Genomic DNA, 23163 nt, shown 5'->3' with positions numbered 1-23163 from the left:
AGAATGTAAAACACTCTTGGGACAGGATTAATGTTATTAAACAGAGTTACACTCTCGACGCAGGTGTAGTGTTTTAAACAGAGTGTAAAACACTCTCGGGATAGGAGTCGTGTTGTTAGTCAGAGTGTAAAACACTCTCGGGGCAGGAGCAGTGTTATTAGACAGAGTGTCATACACTCTCGGGACAGGAGTAGTATTATTAGACAGAGTGTCAAACACTCTCGGGGCAGGAGAAGTGTGATTAGACAGAGTGTAAAACTCTCCCGGGATAGGAGTAGTGTTATTAGACAGAGTTACAATCTCGGGGCAGGAGTCCTGTTATTAAACAGAATATAAAACACTCTCGGGCAGGAGTAGTGTTATTAGAGAGAGTGTAAAACACACTCGGGGCAGGAGTAGTGTTATTAGACAGAGTGTAAAACACTCTCGGGACAGGAGTAGTGTTATTAGAGAGAATGTAAAACACTCTCGGGACAGGAGTAGTCTTATTAGACAGTGTAAAACATTCTCGGGACAGGAGTAGTGTTATTTGACAGAGTGTAAAACACTCTCGGGCCAGGAGTACTGTTATTAGACAGAGTATAACTCTCGGGTCGGGAGTGGTGTTATTAGACAGATTGTAAAACTCTCCCTGGATAGGAGTCGTGTTTTTTGACAAAATTACAATCTCGGGGCAGGAGTAGTGTTATTAGACAGAGTGTAAAACACACTCGGGACAGGAGTAGTATTATTAGACAGAGTGTAAAACACTCTCGGGACAGGAGTTGTGTTATTAGACCGAGTATAACTCTCGGGGCAGCAATAGTGTTATTAGACAGAGAGTAACTCTCGGGGCAGGAGTAGTGTTATTAGACAGAGTGTAAAACACTCTCGGGGCAGGAGTAGTGTTATTAGACAGAGTGTAAAACACTCTCGGGACAGGAGTAGTGTTATTAGACAGCGTGTAAAACACTCGCGGGACAGGAGTAGTGTTATTAGAAAGAATGTAAAACAGTCTCGGGACAGGAGTAGTCTTATTAGACAGTGTAAAACATTCTGGGGACAGGAGTATTGTTATTAGACAGAATGTAAAACCCTCTCGGAACAGGAGTAGTGTTATTAGACAGAATGTAAAACACTCTTGGGACAGGATTAATGTTATTAAACAGAGTTACACTCTCGACGCAGGAGTAGTGTTTTAAACAGAGTGTAAAACACTCTCGGGATAGGAATCGTGTTATTAGTCAGAGTGTAAAACACTCTCGGGGCAGGAATAGTGTGATTAGACAGAGTGTAAAACACTCTTGGGACAGGAGTAGGGTTATTAGACAGAGTTACAATCTCGGGGCAGGAGTAGTGTTATTAAACAGAGTATAAAACACTCTCGGGCAGGAGTAGTGTTATTCGAGAGAGTGTAAAATACTCTCGGGGCAGGAGTAATGTTATTAGACAGAGTGTAAAACACTCTCGAGACAGGAGTAATGTTATTAGAGAGAGTGTAAAACACTCTCTGGGCAGGAGTGGTGTTATTAGACAGAGTGTAAGACTCTCTCGGGACAGAAGTAATGTCATTAGACAGAGTGTAAAACACTCTCGGGACAGGAGTAGTGTTATTAGACAGAGTGTAAAACACTCTCGGGACAGGAGTAGTGTTATTAGACAGAGTGTAAAACACTCTCGGGACAGGAGTAGTGTTATTAGACTGATTGTAAAACACTCTCGGGACAGGAGTATTGTTATTAGACAGAGTATAAAACACTCTCGGGACAGGAGTATTGTTATTAGACAGAGTATAAAACACTCTCGGGCAGGAGTAGTGTTATTCGAGAGAGTGTAAAATACTCTCGGGGCAGGAGTAATGTTATTAGACAGAGTGTAAAACACTCTCGAGACAGGAGTAATGTTATTAGAGAGAGTGTAAAACACTCTCTGGGCAGGAGTGGTGTTATTAGACAGAGTGTAAGACTCTCTCGGGACAGAAGTAATGTCATTAGACAGAGTATAAAACACTCTCGGGACAGGAGTAGTTTTATTAGACAGAGTGCAAGTCTCGGGGCAGGAGTAGTGTTATTAGACAGAGTGTAAAACACTCTTGGGGCAGGAGTAGTGCTATTAGACAGAGTTATACTCTCGGGGCAGGAGTAGTGTTATTAGACAGAGTGTAAAACGCTCCCGGGATAGGAGTAGTGTTATTAGACAGAGTTTCAATCTCGGAGCAGGAGTCGTGTTATTAGACAGAGTGTTAAACACTCTCGGGACAGGTGTACTGTTATTAGACTGAGTATAAAACACAGTCTGGTCAGGATCAGTGTTATTGGACAGAGTGTAATACACTCTCGGGGCAGCAGTAGTGCTATTAGACAGAATGTAAAACACTCTCGTGACAGAAGTAGTGTTATTAGACAGAGTGCAAAACAATCTCGGGACAGGAGTAGTGTTATTAGACAGAGCGTAAAACACTCTCGGGACAGGAGTAGTGTTATTAGACAAAGTGTAACTCTCGGGACAGGAATACTGTTTTTAGACAGAGTGTAAAACACTCTTGGGATAGGAGTCGTGTTATTAGACAGAGTGTAAAACACTCTCTGGACAGGAGTAGTGTTATTAGACAGAGTATAACTCTCGGGGCAGGAGTCGTGTTATTAGACAGAGTATAAACACTCTCGGGCAAGGGTAGTGTTATTAGACAGAGTGTAAAACACTCTCGAGGCAGGAGTAGTGTTATTAGACAAAGTGTAAAACACTCCCAGGACAGGAGTAGTGTTATTAGACAGAATGTAAAACACTCTCGGGACAGGAGTAGTGTTTTTTGACAAAGTTACAATCTCGGGGCAGGAGTAGTGTTATTAGACAGAATGAAAAACACTCTCGGGACAGGAGTATTCTTATTAGACAGTGTAAAACATTCTGGGGACAGGAGTATTGTTATTAGACAGAATGTAACAGACTCTCGGGACAGGAGTAATGTTGTTAGACAGAATGTAAAACACTCTCGGGACAGGAGTAGTGTTATGAGAGAGAGTGTAAAACACTCTCGGGACAGGAGTATTCTTATTAGACAGTGTAAAACATTCTGGGGACAGGAGTATTGTTATTAGACAGAATGTAACAGACTCTCGGGACAGGAGTAATGTTGTTAGACAGAATGTAAAACACTCTTGGGACAGGATTAATGTCATTAAACAGAGTTACACTCTCGACGCAGGAGTAGTGTTTTAAACAGAGTGTAAAACACTCTCGGGATAGGAATCGTGTTATTAGTCAGAGTGTAAAACACTCTCGGGGCAGGAATAGTGTGATTAGACAGAGTGTAAAACACTCTTGGGACAGGAGTCGGGTTATTAGACAGAGTTACAATCTCGGGGCAGGAGTAGTGTTATTAAACAGAGTATAAAACACTCTCGGGCAGGAGTAGTGTTATTCGAGAGAGTGTAAAATACTCTCTGGGCAGGAGTAATGTTATTAGACAGAGTGTAAAACACTCTCGAGACAGGAGTAATGTTATTAGAGAGAGTGTAAAACACTCTCGGGGCAGGAGTGGTGTTATTAGACAGAGTGTAAGACTCTCTCGGGACAGGAGTAATGTCATTAGACAGAGTGTAAAACACTCTCGGGACAGGAGTAGTGTTATTAGACAGAGTGTAAAACACTCTCGGGACAGGAGTAGTGTTATTAGACAGAGTGTAAAACACTCTCGGGACAGGAGTAGTGTTATTAGACTGATTGTAAAACACTCTCGGGACAGGAGTATTGTTATTAGACAGAGTGTAAAACACTCTCGGGACAGGAGTATTGTTATTAGACAGAGTATAAAACACTCTCGGGACAGGAGTAGTTTTATTAGACAGAGTGCAAGTCTCGGGGCAGGAGTAGTGTTATTAGACAGAGTGTAAAACACTCTTGGGGCAGGAGTAGTGCTATTAGACAGAGTTATACTCTCGGGGCAGGAGTAGTGTTATTAGACAGAGTGTAAAACGCTCCCGGGATAGGGGTAGTGTTATTAGACAGAGTTTCAATCTCGGAGCAGGAGTCGTGTTATTAGAGAGAGTGTAAAATACTCTCGGGGCAGGAGTAATGTTATTAGACAGAGTGTTAAACACTCTCGGGACAGGTGTACTGTTATTAGACTGAGTATAAAACACAGTCTGGTCAGGATCAGTGTTATTGGACAGAGTGTAATACACTCTCGGGGCAGCAGTAGTGCTATTAGACAGAATGTAAAACACTCTCGTGACAGAAGTAGTGTTATTAGACAGAGTGCAAAACAATCTCGGGACAGGAGTAGTGTTATTAGACAGAGCGTAAAACACTCTCGGGACAGGAGTAGTGTTATTAGACAAAGTGTAACTCTCGGGACAGGAATACTGTTTTTAGACAGAGTGTAAAACACTCTTGGGATAGGAGTCGTGTTATTAGACAGAGTGTAAAACACTCTCAGGGCAGGAGTAATGTTGTTAGCCAGAGTGTAAAACACTCTCGGGACAGGAGTAGTATTATTAGACAGAGTGTGAAACACTCTAGGGACAGGAGTCGTGTTATTAGACAGAGTGTAAAACACTCTCTGGACAGGAGTAGTGTTATTAGACAGAGTGTAAAACACTCTCGGGGCAGCAGTAGTGCTATTAGACAGAATGTAAAACACTCTCGTGACAGAAGTAGTGTTATTAGACAGAGTGCAAAACAATCTCGGGACAGGAGTAGTGTTATTAGACAGAGCGTAAAACACTCTCGGGACAGGAGTAGTGTTATTAGACAAAGTGTAACTCTCGGGACAGGAATACTGTTTTTAGACAGAGTGTAAAACACTCTTGGGATAGGAGTCGTGTTATTAGACAGAGTGTAAAACACTCTCAGGGCAGGAGTAATGTTGTTAGCCAGAGTGTAAAACACTCTCGGGACAGGAGTAGTATTATTAGACAGAGTGTGAAACACTCTAGGGACAGGAGTCGTGTTATTAGACAGAGTGTAAAACACTCTCTGGACAGGAGTAGTGTTATTAGACAGAGTGTAAAACACTCTCGGGGCAGGAGTAGTGTTTTAAACAGAGTGTAAAACACTCTCGGGACAGGAGTCGTGTTATTAGACAGAGTGTACCTCTCGGGACAGGAGTAGTGTTATTAGACAGAATGTAAAACACTCACGGGACAGGAGTCGTGTTATTAGACAGAGTTACACTCTCGGGGCAGGAGTAGTGTTTTAAACAGAGTGTAAAACATTCTCGGGATAGGAGTAGTGTTATTAGACAGAGTGTAAAACACTCTCGGGGCAGGAGTAGTGTTTTAAACAGAGTGTTAAACACTCTCGGGACAGGAGTCATGTTATTTGACAGAGTGTACCTCTCGGGACAGGAGTAGTGTTATTAGACAGAGTGTAAAACACTCTCGGGACAGGAGTAGTGTTATTAGAGAGAGTGTAACTCTCGGGGCTGGAGTTGTGTTGTTAGACAGAGTGTAACTCTCGGGACAGGTGTAGTGTTATTAGGCAGAGTGCAAAACACTTTCGGGTCAGGAATAGTGTTATTTAACAGAGTGTAACTCTCGGGGCTGGAGTCGTGTTGTGAGACAGAGTGTAACTTTCGGGACAGGAGTTGTGATATTAGACAGAATGTAACTCTCGGGACTGGAGTAGTGTTGTTAGACAGAGTGTAAAACACTCTCGGGGCAGGAGTACTGTTATTAGACAGAGTGTGAAACACTCTCGGGACAGGTGTTGTGTTATTAGGCAGAGTGTAACTCTCGGGGCAGGAGTATTGTTATTAGACAGAGTGTAAAACACTCTCGGGGCAGGAGTACTGTTATTAGACAGAGTGTAAAACGCTCTCGGGAGAGGTGTAGTGTTATTAGACAGCGTGTAAAACAATCTCGGGGCAGGAGTAGTGTTATTAGACAGACTGTATAACACTCCCGGGGCAGGTTTAGTGTTATTAATATCATGTATCTTACATTATTATATATAACTGTATCCTAACATGCTATGCATGACTGTAATAAGATACGACCTGTAACCACCAGCATCCCTCACCACCAGGGGTACACTTGCAAGAGACAGGTATAAAAGGACAGGTCTCAGGCAAGTGCAGCATTCCAGAGCTGTGAAATAAATGTGCAGATCCAAAGTGACCTTGAATTCACTACATGCCTCGTGTGAATCTGTACTGAGGGGACAGGACTTTACAATTAGACAGAGTGTAAACCACTCCCGGGCCGGTGTGGTGTTATTAAACAGAGTGTAAAACACTCTCGGACAGGGGTAGTGTTATTAGACAGAGTGTAAAACATTCTCTGGACAGGAGTATTGTTATTAGACAGAATGTAAAACACTCTCGGGACAGGAGTAGTGTTATTCGAGAGAGTGTAGAACACACTCGGGACAGGAGTAGTGTTATTAGACAGAGTCTAAAACATTCTCGGGACAGGAGTATTGTTATTAGACAGAATGTAAAACACTCTCGGGACAGGAGTAGTGTTATTAGACAGAGTGTAAAACACTCTCGGGACAGGAGTCGTGTTATTAGACAAAGTGTAACTCTCGGGACAGGAGTATTGTTATTAGACAGAATGTAAAACACTCTCGGGACAGGAGTAATGTTATTAGAGAGAGTGTAAAACACTCCCGGGACAGGGGTAGTGTTATTAGCCAGAGTGTAAAACACTCTCGGGACAGGAGTAGTATTATTAGACAGAGTGTAACTCTCGGGGCAAGAGTCGTGTTATTAGGCAGAGTGTAAAACACTCTCGGGCATGAGTAGTGTTAATAGAGAGAGTGTAAAACACTCTCAGGGCAGGAGTAGTGTTATTAGACAGAATGTAAAACACTCTCGGGCCAGGAGTACTGTTATTAGACAGAGTGTTATTAGAAAGAGTGTAAAACACTCTCAGGACAGGAGTAGTGTTATTAGACAGGGTGTAAAACACTCTCTGGGCAGGAGTACTGTTATTAGACAGAGTGTAACTCTCGGGGCAGGAGTCGGGTTATTAGACAGAGTGTAAAACACTCTCGGGCCAGGAGTACTGTTATTAGACAGAGAGTAAAACACTCTCGGGGCATGAGTAATGTTATTAGACAAAGTGTAACTCTCGGGACAGGAGTATTGTTATTAGACAGAATGTAAAACACTCTCGGGACAGGAGTAGTGTTATTAGAGAGAGTGTAAAACACTCCCGGGACAGGAGTAGTGTTATTATACAGAATGTAAAACACTCTCGGGACAGGAGTAATGTTATTAGACAGAATGTAAAACACTCTCGGGGCAGGAGTACTGTTATTAGACAGAGTGTAAAACACTCTCGGGGCAGGAGTAGTGTGATTAGACAGAGTGTAAAACACTCTCGGGACAGGAGTAGTGTTATTAGACAGAGTGTAAAACACTCTCGTGGCAGGAGTAGTGTTATTAGACAGAGTGTAAAATAATCTCGGGACAGGTGTAGTGTTATTAGACAGTGCAAAACACTCTCGGGACAGGAGTAGTGTTATTAGACAGAGTGTAAAACACTCTCGGGACAGGAGTCGTGTTATTAGACAAAGTGTAACTCTCGGGACAGGAGTATTGTTATTAGACAGAATGTAAAACACTCTCGGGACAAGAGTAGTGTTATTAGACAGAGTGTAAAACACTCTCTGGGCAGGAGTAGTGTTATTAGATAGAGTGTAAAACACTCACGGGACAGGAGTAATGCTATTTGACAGAGTGTAAGACACTCTCGGGACAGGAGTAGTGCTATTAGACAGAGTGTAAAACACTCTCTGGGCAGGATCAGTGTTATTGGACAGAGTGTAAAACACTCTCTGGGCAGGATCAGTGTTATTGGACAGAGTGTAAAACATTCTCGGGACAGGAGTATTGTTATTAGACAGAGTATAAAACACTCTCGGGACAGGAGTAGTTTTATTAGACAGAGTGTAAGTCTCGGGGCAGGAGTAGTGTTATTAGACAGAGTGTAACTCTCGGGACAGGAATAGTGTTATTCGACAGTGTGTAAAAGACTCTCGGGGCAGGAGTAGTGTTATTAGAGAGAGTGTAAAATAATCTCGAACAGGTGTAGTGTTATTAGACAGAGTGCAAAACACTCCCGGGACAGGAGTAGTGTTATTAGCCAGAGTGTAAAACACTCTCGGGACAGGAGTAGTATTATTAGACAGAATGTAAAACACTCTCGGGGCAGGAGTACTGTTATTAGACAGAGTGTAAAACACACTCGGGGCAGGAGTAGTGTTATTAGACAGAGTGTAAAATAATCTCGGGACAGGTGTAGTGTCATTAGACAGTGCAAAACACTCTCGGGACAGGAGTAGTGTTATTAGACAGAGTGTAAAACACTCTCGGGACAGGAGTCGTGTTATTAGACAAAGTGTAACTCTCGGGACAGGAGTATTGTTATTAGACAGAATGTAAAACACTCTCGGGACAGGAGTAGTGTTATTAGAGAGAGTGTAAAACACTCCCGGGACAGGAGTAGTGTTATTCGACAGAATGTAAAACACTCTCGAGACAGGAGTAATGCTATTCGACAGAGTGTAAGACACTCTCGGGACAGGAGTAGTGCTATTAGACAGAGTGTAAAACACTCTCTGGGCAGGATCAGTGTTATTGGACAGAGTGTAAAACATTCTCGGGACAGGAGTATTGTTATTAGACAGAGTGTAAGTCTCGGGGCAGGAGTAGTGTTATTAGACAGAGTGTAACTCTTGGGACAGGAATAGTGTTATTCGACAGTGTGTAAAAGACTCTCGGGGCAGGAGTCGTGTTAGTAGACTGTGTGTAATACACTCTCGGGACAGGAGTACTGTTTTTAGACAGAGTTACACTCTAGGGGCAGGAATAGTGTTATTAGACAGAGTGTAAAACACACTCGGGACAGGAGTAGTGTTATTAGACAGAGTTACACTCTCGTGGTAGGAGCAGTGTTTTAAACAGAGTGTAAAACACTCTCGGGATACGAATAGTGTTATTAGACAGAGTGTAAAACACACTCTGGGCAGGAGTAGTGTTATTAGACAGATTGTAAAACACTCTCGGGACAGGAGTCGTGTTATTAGACAAAGTGTAACTCTCGGGACAGAAGTATTGTTATTAGACAGAATGTAAAACACTCTCGGGACAGGAGTAGTGTTATTAGAGAGCGTGTAAAACACTCCCGGGACAGGAGTAGTGTTATTAGACAGAATGTAAAACACTCTCGTGACAGGAGTAATGTTATTAGACAGAGTGTAAAACACTCTCGGAACAGGAGTAGTGTTATTAGACAGAGTGTAAAACACTCTCGGGACAAGAGTCGTGTTATTAGACAGAGTGTAACTCTCGGGACAGGAGTAGTGTTCTTAGACAGAATGTAAAACACTCTCGGGGCAGGAGTAGTGTTATTAGACAGAGTGTGAAACACTCTTGGGGCAGGAGCAGTGTTATTCGACAGAGTTACACTCTCGGGGCAGGAATACTGTTATTAGACAGAGTGTAAAACACACTCGGGACTGGAGTAGTGCGATTATACAGAATGTAAAACACTTTCGGGGCAGGAGTAATGTTGTTCGACAGAGTGTAAAACACTCTCGGGATAGTAGCCGTGTTATTAGACAGAGTGGAAAATACTCTCGGGGCAGGAGTAGTGTTATTCGACAGAGTGTAATACACTCTCGGGACAGGAGTAGTGCGATTGGACAGAATGTAAAACACTCTCGGGGCAGGAGTAATGTTGTTAGACAGAGTGTAAAACACTCTCAGGGCAGGAGTAGTGTTATTGGGCAGAGTGTAAAACACTCTCGGGACAGGAGTAGTGTTATTAGACAGAGTGTAACTCTCCGGGCTGGATTAGTGTTATTAGACAGAGTGTAAAACACTCTCAGGGCAGGAGTAGTGTTATGAGACAGAGTGTAAAACACTTTCGGGACAGGTGTAGTGTTATTAAACAGAGTGTAAAACACTCTCGGGACAGTAGTAGTGTTATTAGACAGAGTGTAAAACACTCTCGGGACAGGAGTAGTGTTATTAGACAGAGTGTAAAACACCCTTGGGGCAAGTAACACATTGGCTCCTTAGATGCATGGAGCAGAATTGTGAAGTGAGGGCAACAGATGACAAGCCCGTTTAAAGAGTTGAAGTTGTGTTTCATTTTAGGAGTGCGAAATATTAAAATATATCAATTTCAGTGAGTCTCTAAGTGAGTGATTGGCTGTACTCAGTTCAGGCAAAGAGTCTGTGTTCATTTTATACTTTTCCTGAACAGATCCTTGAAGCCACGCCCCTTCTGGAGTCCTTCGGGAATGCCAAAACTGTACGGAATGATAACTCCAGTAGGTTTGGGAAATACATAGAAATCTTTTTGCAGGAGTAAGTATTCCCTTTCTCTGCTTACACAATCCAAAGTTCTACCCCCCTGCCCGCTCGCATACTCGCTCGCCTACTCACACACACTCACTCACTCACTCACCTACTCATACACACACACACTCACTCGCTCACCTACTCACACTCACTCACTCACTCACCTACTCATACACTCACTCACTCACTCGCTCGCCTACTCATACTCACTCACTCGCTCATCCACTCACTCACTCACTCGCTTACTCACTCACTCGCCGATTCACTCTCGCTCGCTCGCCCACTCACTCACTCATTCTCTCACTCACTCATTCTCTCACTCACTCATTCTCACACTCACTCACTCACTCACCTCAGTCACCTCATTCACTCACTCACCTCTCACTCACCTCACTCACTCACCTCTCTCTCACTCACTCACCTCTCACTCACCTCACTCACTCACCTCTCTCTCACTCACTCACCTCTCTCTCACTCACTCACCTCTCTCTCACTCACTCACCTCTCACTCACCTCACTCACTCACCTCTCTCTCACTCATCTCTCACTCACTCACTCACTCAAACACTCTGTGTCACGGGGATGCTGAACGTTGATTTTGTTTCAGTACTGATAACATTTTCTCTTTACAGTGGGGTGATATGCGGTGCCATAACCTCGCAGTATCTTCTTGAGAAGTCGAGGATTGTGTTTCAGGTGTGTGCTGTGTTACAGTTCTAGGTTTTCAATCATGCTGTCACTCTCCTCTGTATTGCTCTGGTCAAGCTGTCTGTTTTGTTTGATGATGTCACTTGTAACCACGTGTCATGTATGAAGTGTACCCCGAGAGTTCCGTACCCTTTGGGCACCCCAAGTGTTCCCGTACCCTAAAGCAGCCCGAGAGTTCCCATACCACACAGGTACCCCAAGAGTTCCGTACCCTTCGGGCACCCTAAATGTATGCCAGTTTCATGTCAGCAGTGACGTGCCACATAAAACAGAACTTGTTTGAAATGATCCCAATACACTGTAGAGTGAAAAAGATGCTCCTGATGTCCATTATGTAGCAAGTGCTGCAACTGCTGTGACCTTGCTTTTAACCCTAACCCCGATCAAAATCCAGTGACCTTTGCTGTAAAGTGTATATGTGCAGCCACTGGTTGAGGTTATATCCTAGGATATGGGGAGACTGCTCTCACTGGGTGTAATGTTAATCCAGCCTATCCGAGGTTGATGTCAATGGAGAGTAAATTCAGGCGGGGTAAAAGGGGGCAGGGTGTAAAAGGGAGCAGGGCATATAATGGGCAGGGTGAAACATGGCAGGTGTAAGGGGGCAGGGTGTAACAGGGCAGGGAGTGTAAAAGGGGCTGGTGTAAAGGGGACATTGTGTAAATAGGACGACTTATCTGATCCCGTCAGCTACCCGCTGGGCAGGTTTGGTTAAAATTGCCCCCAATGTTTTCCACATTACCAGTGTAAGCCTTCGACACTCTTGGCTGGTTGGCAATAGAAATGGGGTTTACTGCTGCTGCCAAGCAGACCAGATATGCAGCTAAAGAAGATTGACCTCTCTCTGTTCCCCTCGTTCACATGTCAGCCAAGATTTGAGTACGTTTCCTTCTTCACCCTTTCTGTGGATTGATGGATTTGTGCTTTTCTCTCACCCAGCAGCAGCTGACCATCCACCCAGTGCCTTTAATTTCTGGTATCCATTGGTCTTATTTTACAGGCTATGAATTTGATTAAATTGTCTCTGCTGTGATGTTAATGCACTGAAGATTAAATAGAGCACATTAACCTGTGCAATGAAATAAGGACACAGAGCAAATTAAATCCATTGATAAATTCAGATTTGCTGGAGAGGTTAAAATATTTTACCCTGTCCCAAATCAGTCACAGAAACAAGAGAAAACACTCATTTCCATCACACTCAGAAGACGGCTGGAATTAGCTTTCTTTACATTTTTCAATATCTAGGCCAAAAATGAAAGAAATTATCACATTTTCTATGAGATGCTGGCAGGACTCTCGGGTCAACAGAAGCAACGTTTCTACCTCCAGGAGGCTGAGACATACTACTACCTAAATCAGGTGGGTCCTTCAAAACCTTCGCTCATTGATCAGCTGCTGAAGATATCATCTGGTGTTGGTGTGTCGCAACGGTGAGAAAGGTCTCCTGGTTCAATCCTCACCTGTGCTCAGTTAGCTTTTCTTCATTTATTCTTGCGATGTGCGCTATGCTGTCATGGTGACGTTTATTGTCCATTTGTAGTTGTCCTGAGAAGGTGGCAGTGGGCCATCGTCTCCTTGAATTGCTGCAGTCCGTGTGCTGAAGGTGCGTCAGTCTTCGGGAGGGAATTCCAGGACACTAACACAGTCACAATAAAGGAATGGTGAAGAAATTTCTCCTCATCCCAGTTTTAAATGGGCGGCCCCTTATTCTGAGACTATGTCCCCTAGTTTTAGTTTCCCCGATGTGTGGAAATATCCTCTCTGCATCCATCTTGTCTAGCCCCCTCATTATCTTATATGTTTCGATAAGATCACCTCTCATTCTTCTGAACTCCAATGAGTAGAGGCCCAACCTACTCAACCTATCTTCATAAGTCAGCCCCCTCATCCCTGGAATCAACCGAGTGAACCTTCTCTGAACAGCCTCCAATGCAAGTATATCCTTCCTTAAATACGGAGACCAAAACTGAATGCAGTACTCCAGGTGTGTCCTCACTAATATTATTATGTATGTAATAACTCGATAGACTGAATACTGTAAACTAACACAGGTACAAACCTGATCCTGCTTTATTAGGGCCCAAAGTGATTACATTACATGATGGCTGGCCTTTTATACCTGGGCTGCACACATGTGCATACAGCCCAATGACCTCCGACAGTTGCGCCACCTGGTGGCTAGTAACCCCAACCCATACATGACAATATCCCCCTTTAAGATATTAGTAACAGTCTTTTTACAAATTGAGACAGTCCGGGACTTTCTGCTCCCGAGTTGATTGTCTCAGTTCAACTCCAGCCTTGGGCGAGTGTTCTGGGTCTGTTATGACTGGGGGCTGGGGCCGATCTGATGGGAGTGGCAATGACCATGTCAGGGATTGAAAGTCCAGATACATTGATGACAGCGGAGTCCTCTGATGACTGAGGGTAGGTTGGTTGGTCAATGATTGTGTCTTCCTCAGACTGTTCCAGTTCATCCGTGTGCCGCAGCTTGATCTGATCAACATGTTTCCTGCATGTTTGCCCATTCTAGAGCTTAACGATAAACACTCTGTTACCCTTCTTGACTGTAACAGTACTGGTGATCCACTTGGGACCTTGACCATAATTTAGTACATACACAGGATCATTAACAGAAATGTTGCGTGCCACAGCAGCGCGATCATGATACTACTGCTGACTTTGACGTCTGTATTCAACATGATCGTTCAAGTCAGGGTGGAAAAGAGAGAGCCTGGTCTTGAGACCGCTCTGCATCAATAGTTCAGCAGGGCAGACCCGGGTAAGCGAGTGGGGTCTTGTCCTGTAACTAAGCAATATGCATGACAAGCGAGTCTGCAGTGAACCTTGAGTTACACATTTCATACTCTGTTTGATGGTTTGGACAGCACGCTCTGCTTGACCATTAGATGTGGGTTTGAATGGTGCTGACCTCATATGTTTGATACCATTGAGTTTCATGAACTCTTGAAACTCCAGACTAGTGTAGCAAGATCTGTTGTCGCTTACAACGATGTCGGGCAGACAATGAGTGGAAAACATGACACGAAGGCTCTCAATGGTAGCTGTGGATGTACTGGATGACATGATTATACACTCTATCCACTTGGAATATCCATCCACCACAACTAAAAACATCTTTCCCAGGAAGGGACCTGCAAAGTCGATGTGGACCCTGGACCATGGTTTAGACGGCCACGACCACATACTCAGCGGCGATTCCGCTGGTGCTTTACTTAGCTGCATGCAAGTGTTGCACTGATGCAGACATGATTCTAGATCAGAGTCACTTCCAGGCCACCAAACATGAGACCCGGCAATGGCTTTCATCATGACAATACCGGGATGAGTGCTATTTAGATCATGTACAAATTTCTCTCTGCCTTTCTTAGGCATAACAACACGATTACCCCACAGTAAACAATCTGACTGAATGGATCGTTCGTCTTTGCGACAGTTGTAAGGTTTGGTCTCATTACCCATTTGCTTGTGTATGGCAGACCAATCACCACTAAGGATACAACGTTTCACAACCGATAATATCGGGTCCTGGCTGGTCCAGGTCTTAACTTGTTGAGCCGTGACAGGGGTTCCTTCACTTTCAAAAGCATCCATGACTAACAGTAGGTCTGCAGGTTGTGGCGTCTCCATCTCCGGTGTGGGCAATGGCAGACGGCTCAGTGCATCGGCACAATTCTCGGTGCCAGGTCTATGGCGAATGACATAATCATAGGCAGATAATGTCAGCGCCCATCTCTGGATGCGGGACGATGCGTTGGTATTTATACCTTTGTTTTCCGAAAACAATGAAATCGTGGCTTGTGATCTGTTTCCAGTTCAAACCGAAGACCAAACAGGTACTGATGCATCTTTTTAATCCCACACACAGGCTAATGCTTCTTTTTCTACCATGCTGTAGGCTCTTTCTGCCTTTGACAAACTTTTAGAAGCATAGAAACATAGAAAATAGGTGCAGGAGTAGGCCATTCGGCCCTTCTAGCCTGCACCGCCATTCAATGAGTTCATGGCTGAACATTCAACTTCAGTACCCCATTCCTGCTTTCTCGCCATACCCCTTGATCCCCTGAGTAGTAAGGACTTCATCTAACTCCTTTTTGAATATATTTAGTGAATTGGCCTCAACAACTTTCTGTGGTAGAGAATTCCACAGGTTCACCACTCTCTGGGTGAAGAAGTTCCTCCGCATCTCGGTCCTAAATGGCTTACCCCTTATCCTTAGACTGTGACCTCTGGTTCTGGACTTCCCCAACATTGGGAACATTCTTCTTGCATCTAACCTGTCTAACCCCGTCAGAATTTTAAATGTTTCTATGAGGTCCCCTCTCATTCTTCTGAACTCCAGTGAATACAAGCCCAGTTGATCCAGTCTTTCTTGATAGGTCAGTCCCGCCATCCCGGGAATCAGTCTGGTGAACCTTTGCTGCACTCCCTCAATAGCAAGAATGTCCTTCCTCAGGTTAGGAGACCAAAACTGTACACAATACTCCAGGTGTGGCCTCACCAATGCCCTGTACAACTGTAGCAACACCTCCCTGCCCCTGTACTCAAATCCCCTTGCTATGAAGGCCAACATGCCATTTGCTTTCTTAACCGCCTGCTGCACCTGCATGCCAACCTTCAATGACTGATGTACCACGACACCCAGGTCTCTTTGCACCTCCCCTTTTCCTAATCTGTCACCATTCAGATAATAGTCTGTCTCTCTGTTTTTACCACCAAAGTGGATAACCTCACATTTATCCACATTATACTTCATCTGCCATGCATTTGCCCACTCACCTAACCTATCCAAGTCGCTCTGCAGCCTCACAGCATCCTCCTCGCAGCTCACACTGCCACCCAACTTAGTGTCATCCGCAAATTTGGAGATACTGCATTTAATCCCCTCATCTAAATCATTAATGTACAGTGTAAACAGCTGGGGCCCCAGCACAGAACCTTGCGGTACCCCACTAGTCACTGCCTGCCATTCTGAAAAGTACCCATTTACTCCTACTCTTTGCTTCCTGTCTGACAACCAGTTCTCAATCCATGTCAGCACACTACCCCCAATCCCATGTGCTCTAACTTTGCACATCAATCTCTTGTGTGGGACCTTGTCGAACGCCTTCTGAAAGTCCAAATATACCACATCAACTGGTTCTCCCTTGTCCACTCTACTGGAAACATCCTCAAAAAATTCCAGAAGATTTGTCAAGCATGATTTCCCTTTCACAAATCCATGCTGACTTGGACCTATCATGTCACCGCTTTCCAAATGCACTGCTATGACATCCTTAATAATTGATTCCATCATTTTACCCACTACCGATGTCAGGCTGACCGGTCTATAATTCCCTGTTTTCTCTCTCCCTCCTTTTTTAAAAAGTGGGGTTACATTGGCTACCCTCCACTCTATAGGAACTGATCCAGAGTCAATGGAATGTTGGAAAATGACTGTTAATGCATCCACTATTTCCAAGGCCACCTCCTTAAGTACTCTGGGATGCAGTCCATCAGGCCCTGGGGATTTATCGGCCTTCAATCCCATCAATTTCCCCAACACAATTTCCCGGCTAATAAGGATTTCCCTCAGTTCCTCCTCCTTACTAGACCCCCTGACCCCTTTTATAACCGGAAGGTTGTTTGTATCCCCCTTAGTGAATACCGAACCAAAGTACTTGTTCAATTGGTCCGCCATTTCTTTGTTCCCCGTTATGACTTCCCCTGATTCTGACTGCAGGGGACCTACATTTGTCTTTACTAACCTTTTTCTCTTTACATATCTATAGAAAGTTTTGCAATCCGTCTTAATGTTCCCTGCAAGCTTCTTCTCATACTCCATTTTCCCTGCCCTAATCAAACCCTTTGTCCTCCTCTGCTGAGTTCTAAATTTCTCCCAGTCCCCAGGTTCGCTGCTATTTCTGGCCAATTTGTATGCCACTTCCTTGGCTTTAATACTATCCCTGATTTCCCTTGATAGCCACGGTTGAGCCACCTTCCCTTTTTTATTTTTATGCCAGACAGGAATGTACAATTGTTGTAGTTCATCCATGCGGTCTCTAAATGTCTGCCATTGCCCATCCACAGTCAACCCCTTAAGTATCATTCGCCAATCCATCCCAGCCAATTCACGCCTCATACCTTCAAAGTTAGCCTTCTTTAAGTTCTGGACCATGATCTCTGACCATGTTGACCATGGACCATGGACCATGCGCAACAGGTTGTAGTTTACCCGACTCATTAGCTTGTTGGAACATGCAACCAACTCCATTTGATGAAGCATCACTGGCCAATACTAGACTTTTACATGAATCATAGTGTTCCAGCAGCTTGTTATGCCACCTCCGGTCCAAACTCCCAAGGCCCCACCCCACTCCTGGCCAAGAACGGGGAAACACTCATCAAGGCTGTCAGGGCCCGATGGAAGGAGCACTTTGAAGATCTCCTCAATCGAGACGCTGCCTTTGACTCAAGTGTTCTCGATTCTATCCCGCAGCATGCGACCCGTCACCAACTCAGTGAAACTCCAACGTTGCACGAGGTAGACTAAACCATGAAACAGCTGAAGAATAACAAGGCTACGGGTGGAATCCCTGCTGAGGCGCTAAAGTATGGCGGAGAGGCACTGTTGGCGCAGATACATGACCTCATCTCTCTCATCTGGAGAGAGGAGAGCATGCCGGGAGATCTCAGAGATGCAGTGATCGTGACCATTTTTTAAAAAGGGGACAAATCCGACTGCGGCAACTACAGGGGAATCTCCCTGCTATCAGCCACTGGGAAGGTTGTCACTCGAGTTCTCCTCAACCTACTTCTCCCTGCGGCCGAGGAGCTCCTCCCAGAATCACAATGCGGATTTCGTCCCCTACGGGGCACAATGGACAAGATCATTGCAGCGCGACAGCTGCAGGAAAAATGCAGGGAGCAGCGCCAGCCCTTATACATGGCCTTCTTCGACCTTACAAAGAGGCCTTTGACACTGTCAACCGTGAGGGTCTATTGAGCGTCCTCCTCTGTTTCGGATGCCCCCAAAGGTTTGTCAACATCCTTCGCCTGCTCCACGATGACATGCTGGCCGTGATCCTTATCAACGGATCCATTACAGACCCAATCCACGTCCATTACAGACCCAATCCACGTCCGGAGGTCAAACAGGGCTGTGACATCGCTCCAACACTTTTCTCAATCTTCCTCGCTGCCATGCTCCACCTCACAGTCAACAAGCTCCCCGCTGGAGTGGAACTAAACTACAGAACCAGTGGGAAGCTGTTTAACCTACGCCGTCTCCAGGTCAGGTCCAAGATCACCCCAACCTCTGTCGTTGAGCTGCTGTATGCGGACGACGCCTGCGTCTGTGCACATTCTGAGGCTGAACTCCAGGATATAGTCGATGTATTTACTGAGGCGTATGAAAGCTTGGGCCTTACGCTTAACATCCACAAGACAAAGGTCCTCCACCAGACTGTCCTCGCCGCACAGCACTGTCCTCCAGTCATCAAGATTCACGGCGCGGCCCTCGACAACATGGACCATTTCCCATAGCTTGGGAGCCTCTTATCAACAAAAGCAGACATTGATGTGGAGATTCAGCATCGCCTCCAGTGCGCCAGTGCAGCCTTCGGCCGTCTGAGGAAAAGAGTGTTTGAAGACCAGGTCCTCAAATCTACCACCAAGCTCATGGTCTACATGGCTGTAGTAATACCCGCCCTCCTGTATGGATCAGAGGCATGGACGATGTACAGAAGACACCTCAAGTCGCTGGAGATATATCACCAACGATGTCTCCGCAAGATCCTGCAAATCCCCTGGGAGGACAGGTACACCAACATCAGTGTCCTCGACCAGGCCAACATCCCCAGCATTGAAGCACTGACCACACTCGATCAGCTTTGCTGGGCAGGCCACATAGTACGCGTGCCAGATACGAGACTCCCGAAGCAAATGCTTTATGCGGAGCTCCTTCGTGATAAACGAGCCAAAGGAGGACAGAGGAAACGTTATAAGGACACCCTCAAAGCCCCCCCCCCTGGTAAAGTGCGACATCACCACTGACACCTGGGAGACCCTAGCTGCAGACCGCACGAGGTGGAGAAAGTGTATCCGGGAGGGCGTTGACCTCTTCGAGTCTCAACGCAAAGAACGTGAAGAGGCCAAGCGCAGACAGCGGAAGGAGCGCGCGGCAAACCAGCCCCACCGACCCCTTCCCCCGGCGAATGTCTGTCCCACCTGTAACAGGGTCTGTGTCTCTCGTATTGGACTGTTCAGCCATCAAAGAACTCACTTTGGGAGTGGAAGCAAGTCCTCCTCGATTCCGAGGGACTGCCTATGATGATGAGAGCAAAGCTGATTAGTAGCTTTCTCAAAAGCTCAATCTTGAGTCGCACCCCAAATCCAGTTGTCGCCTTTTCTTAGCAGCATGTGCAGTGGCTCTAATGAAGTGCTCACTCTAGGTAGGAAATTACCGAAGTAGTTGAGTAGGCCAAGGATAGAACGCAGCTCTGTCACATTCTGAGGCTTGGGTGCATTTTTGATGGCCTTGGTTTTCGAGTCTGTAGGTTTGATGCCATCTGCAGCAACTTTCCTCCCCAGGAATTTGACTTCCGGTGCCATGAAGACACACTTCGAAAGTTTCAGTCTGAGTCCCACTTTGTTCAGACGATGTAGAACCTCTTCCAGGTTGTTCACATGTTCGGCGGTGTCACGACCTGTGACCAGGATATCCTCTTGGAACACGATGGTTCTAGGGACGGATGTCAGTAGACTCTCCATGTTCCTCTGAAATATAGCTGCAGTCGAGCGAATTTCGAAAGGACACATAGAAACATAGAAACATAGAAAATAGGTGCAGGAGTAGGCCATTCGGCCCTTCTAGCCTGCACCGCCATTCAATGAGTTCATGACTGAACATGCAACTTCAGTACCCCATTCCTGCTTTCTCACCATCCCCCTTGATCCACCTAGTAGAAAGGACTTCATCTAACTCCATTTTGAATATATTTAGTGAATTGGCCTCAACAACTTTCTGTGGTAGAGAATTCCACAGGTTCGCCACTCTCTGGGTGAAGAAGTTTCTCCTCATCTCGGTCCTAAATGGCTTACCCCTTATCCTTAGACTGTGACCCCTGGTTCTGGACTTCCCCAACATTGGGAACATTCTTCCTGCATCTAACCTGTCTAAACCCGTCAGAATTTTAAACGTTTCTATGATGTCCCCTCTCATTCTTCTGAACTCCAGTGAATACAAGCCCAGTTGATCCAGTCTTTCTTGATAGGTCAGTCAAGCCATCCCGGGAATCAGTCTGGTGAACCTTTGCTGCACTCCCTCAATAGCAAGAATGTCCTTCCTCAATTTAGGAGACCAAAACTGTACACAATACTCCAGGTGTGGCCTCACCAAGGCCCTGTACAACTGTAGCAACACCTCCCTGCCCCTGTACTCAAATCCCCTAGCTATGAAGGCCAACATGCCGTTTGCTTTCTTAACCGCCTGCTGTACCTGCATGCCAACCTTCAATGACTGATGTACCATGACACCCAGGTCTCGTTGCATCTCCCCTTTTCCTAATCTGTCACCATTCAGATAATAGTCTGTCTCTCTGTTTTTACCACCAAAGTGGATAACCTCACATTTATCCACATTATACTTCATCTGCCATGCATTTGCCCACTCACCTAACCTATCCAAGTCACTCTGCAGCCTCATAGCATCCTCCTCGCAGTTCACACTGCCACCCAACTTAGTGTCATCCACAAATTTGGAGATACTACATTTAATCCCCTCGTCTAAATCATTAATGTACAATGTAAACAGCTGGGGCCCCAGCACAGAACCTTGCGGTACCCCACTAGTCACTGCCTGCCATTCTGAAAAGTACGCATTTACTCCTACTCTTTGCTTCCTTTCTGACAACCAGTTCTCAATCCATGTCAGCACACTACCCCCAATCCCATGTGCTTTAACTTTGCACGTTAATCTCTCGTGTGGGACCTTGTCAAAAGCCTTCTGAAAGTCCAAATATACCACATCAACTGGTTCTCCCTTGTCCACTCTCCTGGAAGCATCCTCAAAAAATTCCAGAAGATTTGTCAAGCATGATTTCCCTTTCACAAATCCATGCTGACTTGGACCTATCATGTCACCCCTTTCCAAATGCGCTGCTATGACATCCTTAATAATTGATTCCATCATTTTACTCACTACTGAGGTCAGGCTGACCAGTCGATAATTCCCTGTTTTCTCTCTCCCTCCTTTTTTAAAAAGTGGGGTTACATTGGCTACCCTCCACTCCATAGGAACTGATCCAGAGTCAATGGAATGTTGGAAAATGACTGTCAATGCATCCACTATTTCTAAGGCCATCTCCTTAAGTACTCTGGGATGCAGACCATCAGGCCCTGGGGATTTATCGGCCTTCAATCCCATCAATTTCCCCAACACAATTTCCCAACTAATAAGGATTTCCCTCAGTTCCTCCTCCTTACTAGACCCTCTGACCCCTTTTATATCCGGAAGGTTGTTCGTGTCCTCCTCAGTGAATACCGAACCAAAGTACTTGTTCAATTGGTCTGCCATTTCTTTGTTCCCCGTTATGACTTCCCCTGATTCTGACTGCAGGGGACCTACGTTTGTCTTTACTAACCTTTTTCTCTTTACATATCCATAGAAACTTTTGCAATCCGTCTTAAGGTTCCCTGCAAGCTTCTTCTCGTACTCCATTTTCCCTGCCCTAATCAAACCCTTTGTCCTCCTCTGCTGAGTTCTAAATTTCTCCCAGTCCCCGGGTTCGCTGCTATTTCTGGCCAATTTGTATGCCACTTCCTTGGCTTTAATACTATCCCTGATTTCCCTTGATAGCCACGGTTGATCCACCTTCCCTTTTTTATTTTTACGCCAGACAGGAATGTACAATTGTTGTAGTTCATCCATGCGGTCTCTAAATGTCTGCCATTGCCCATCCACAGTCAACCCCTTCAGTATCATTCACCAATCTATCCTAGCCAATTCACGCCTCATACCTTCAAAGTTACCCTTCTTTAAGTTCTGGACCATGGTCTCTGAATTAACTGTTTCATTCTCCATCCTAATGCAGAATTCCACCATATTATGGTCACTCTTCCCCAAGGGGCCTCGCACAACGAGATTGCTAATTAATCCTCTCTCATTACACAACACCCAGTCTAAGATTGCCTTCCCCCTAGTTGGTTCCTCGATATATTGGTCTAGAAAACCATCCCTTATGCACTCCAGGAAATCCTCCTCCACCGTATTGCTTCCAGTTTGGCTAGCCCAATCTATGTGCATATTAAAGTCACCCATTATAACTGCTGCACCTTTATTGCATGCACCCCTAATTTCCTGTTTGATGCCCTCCCCAACATCACTACTACTGTTTGGAGGTCTGTACACAACTCCCACTAACGTTTTTTGCCCTTTGGTGTTCTGCAGCTCTACCCTTATAGATTCCACATCATCCAAGCTAATGTCCTTCCTAACTATTGCATTAATCTCCTCTTTAACCAGCAATGCTACCCCACCTCCTTTTCCTTTTATTCTATCCTTCCTGAATGTTGAATACCCCTGGATGTTGAGTTCCCAGCCCTGATCATCCTGGAGCCACGTCTCCGTAATCCCAATCACATCATATTTGTTAACATCTAATTGCACAGTTAATTCATCCACATTATTACGGATACTCCTTGCATTAAGACACAAAGCCTTCAGGCTTGTTTTTTTAACACCCTTTGTCCTTTTAGAATTTTGCTGTACAGTGGCCCTTTTTGTTCTTTGCCTTGGGTTTCTCTGCCCTCCACTTTTCCTCATCTCCTTTCTGTCTTTTGCTTTTGTCTCCTTTTTGTTTCCCTCTGTCTCCCTGCATTGGTTCCCATCCCCCTGCCATATTAGTTTAACTCCTCCCCAACAGCACTCGCAAACACACCCCCTAGGACATTGGTTCCGGTCCTGCCCAGGTGCAGACCGTCCGGTTTGTACTGGTCCCACCTCCCCCAGAACCGGTTCCAATGCCCCAGGAATTTGAATCCCTCCCTGCTGCACCACTGCTCAAGCCACGTATTCATCTGCGCTATCCTGCGATTCCTACTCTGACTAGCACGTGGCACTGGTAACAATCCCGAGATTACTACTTTTGAGGTCC

At 45.3% G+C, this 23163-nt stretch overlaps 1 protein-coding gene across 3 annotated transcripts in view; it reads left to right on the top strand.

Moving 5' to 3' along the window:
* The window catches only part of LOC139281327 (unconventional myosin-XV-like), a 628080-nt gene that overhangs the window by 277954 nt on the left and 326963 nt on the right, over positions 1-23163 (top strand). For all 3 annotated transcript variants that reach the window (XM_070901485.1, XM_070901486.1, XM_070901488.1), the window contains 3 exons: positions 10200-10303; positions 10930-10993; positions 12254-12367. In XM_070901485.1, the coding sequence (XP_070757586.1) occupies positions 10200-10303; positions 10930-10993; positions 12254-12367 (282 nt within the window). The remainder of the gene's footprint in view (positions 1-10199; positions 10304-10929; positions 10994-12253; positions 12368-23163) is intronic.

The sequence above is a fragment of the Pristiophorus japonicus genome, chromosome 15, assembly GCF_044704955.1.
Source record: "Pristiophorus japonicus isolate sPriJap1 chromosome 15, sPriJap1.hap1, whole genome shotgun sequence".
NCBI lineage: Eukaryota > Metazoa > Chordata > Chondrichthyes > Pristiophoridae > Pristiophorus > Pristiophorus japonicus.
Note: the sequence above shows the minus strand (reverse complement) of the source record. Positions and strands in the feature narration are given on the sequence as shown.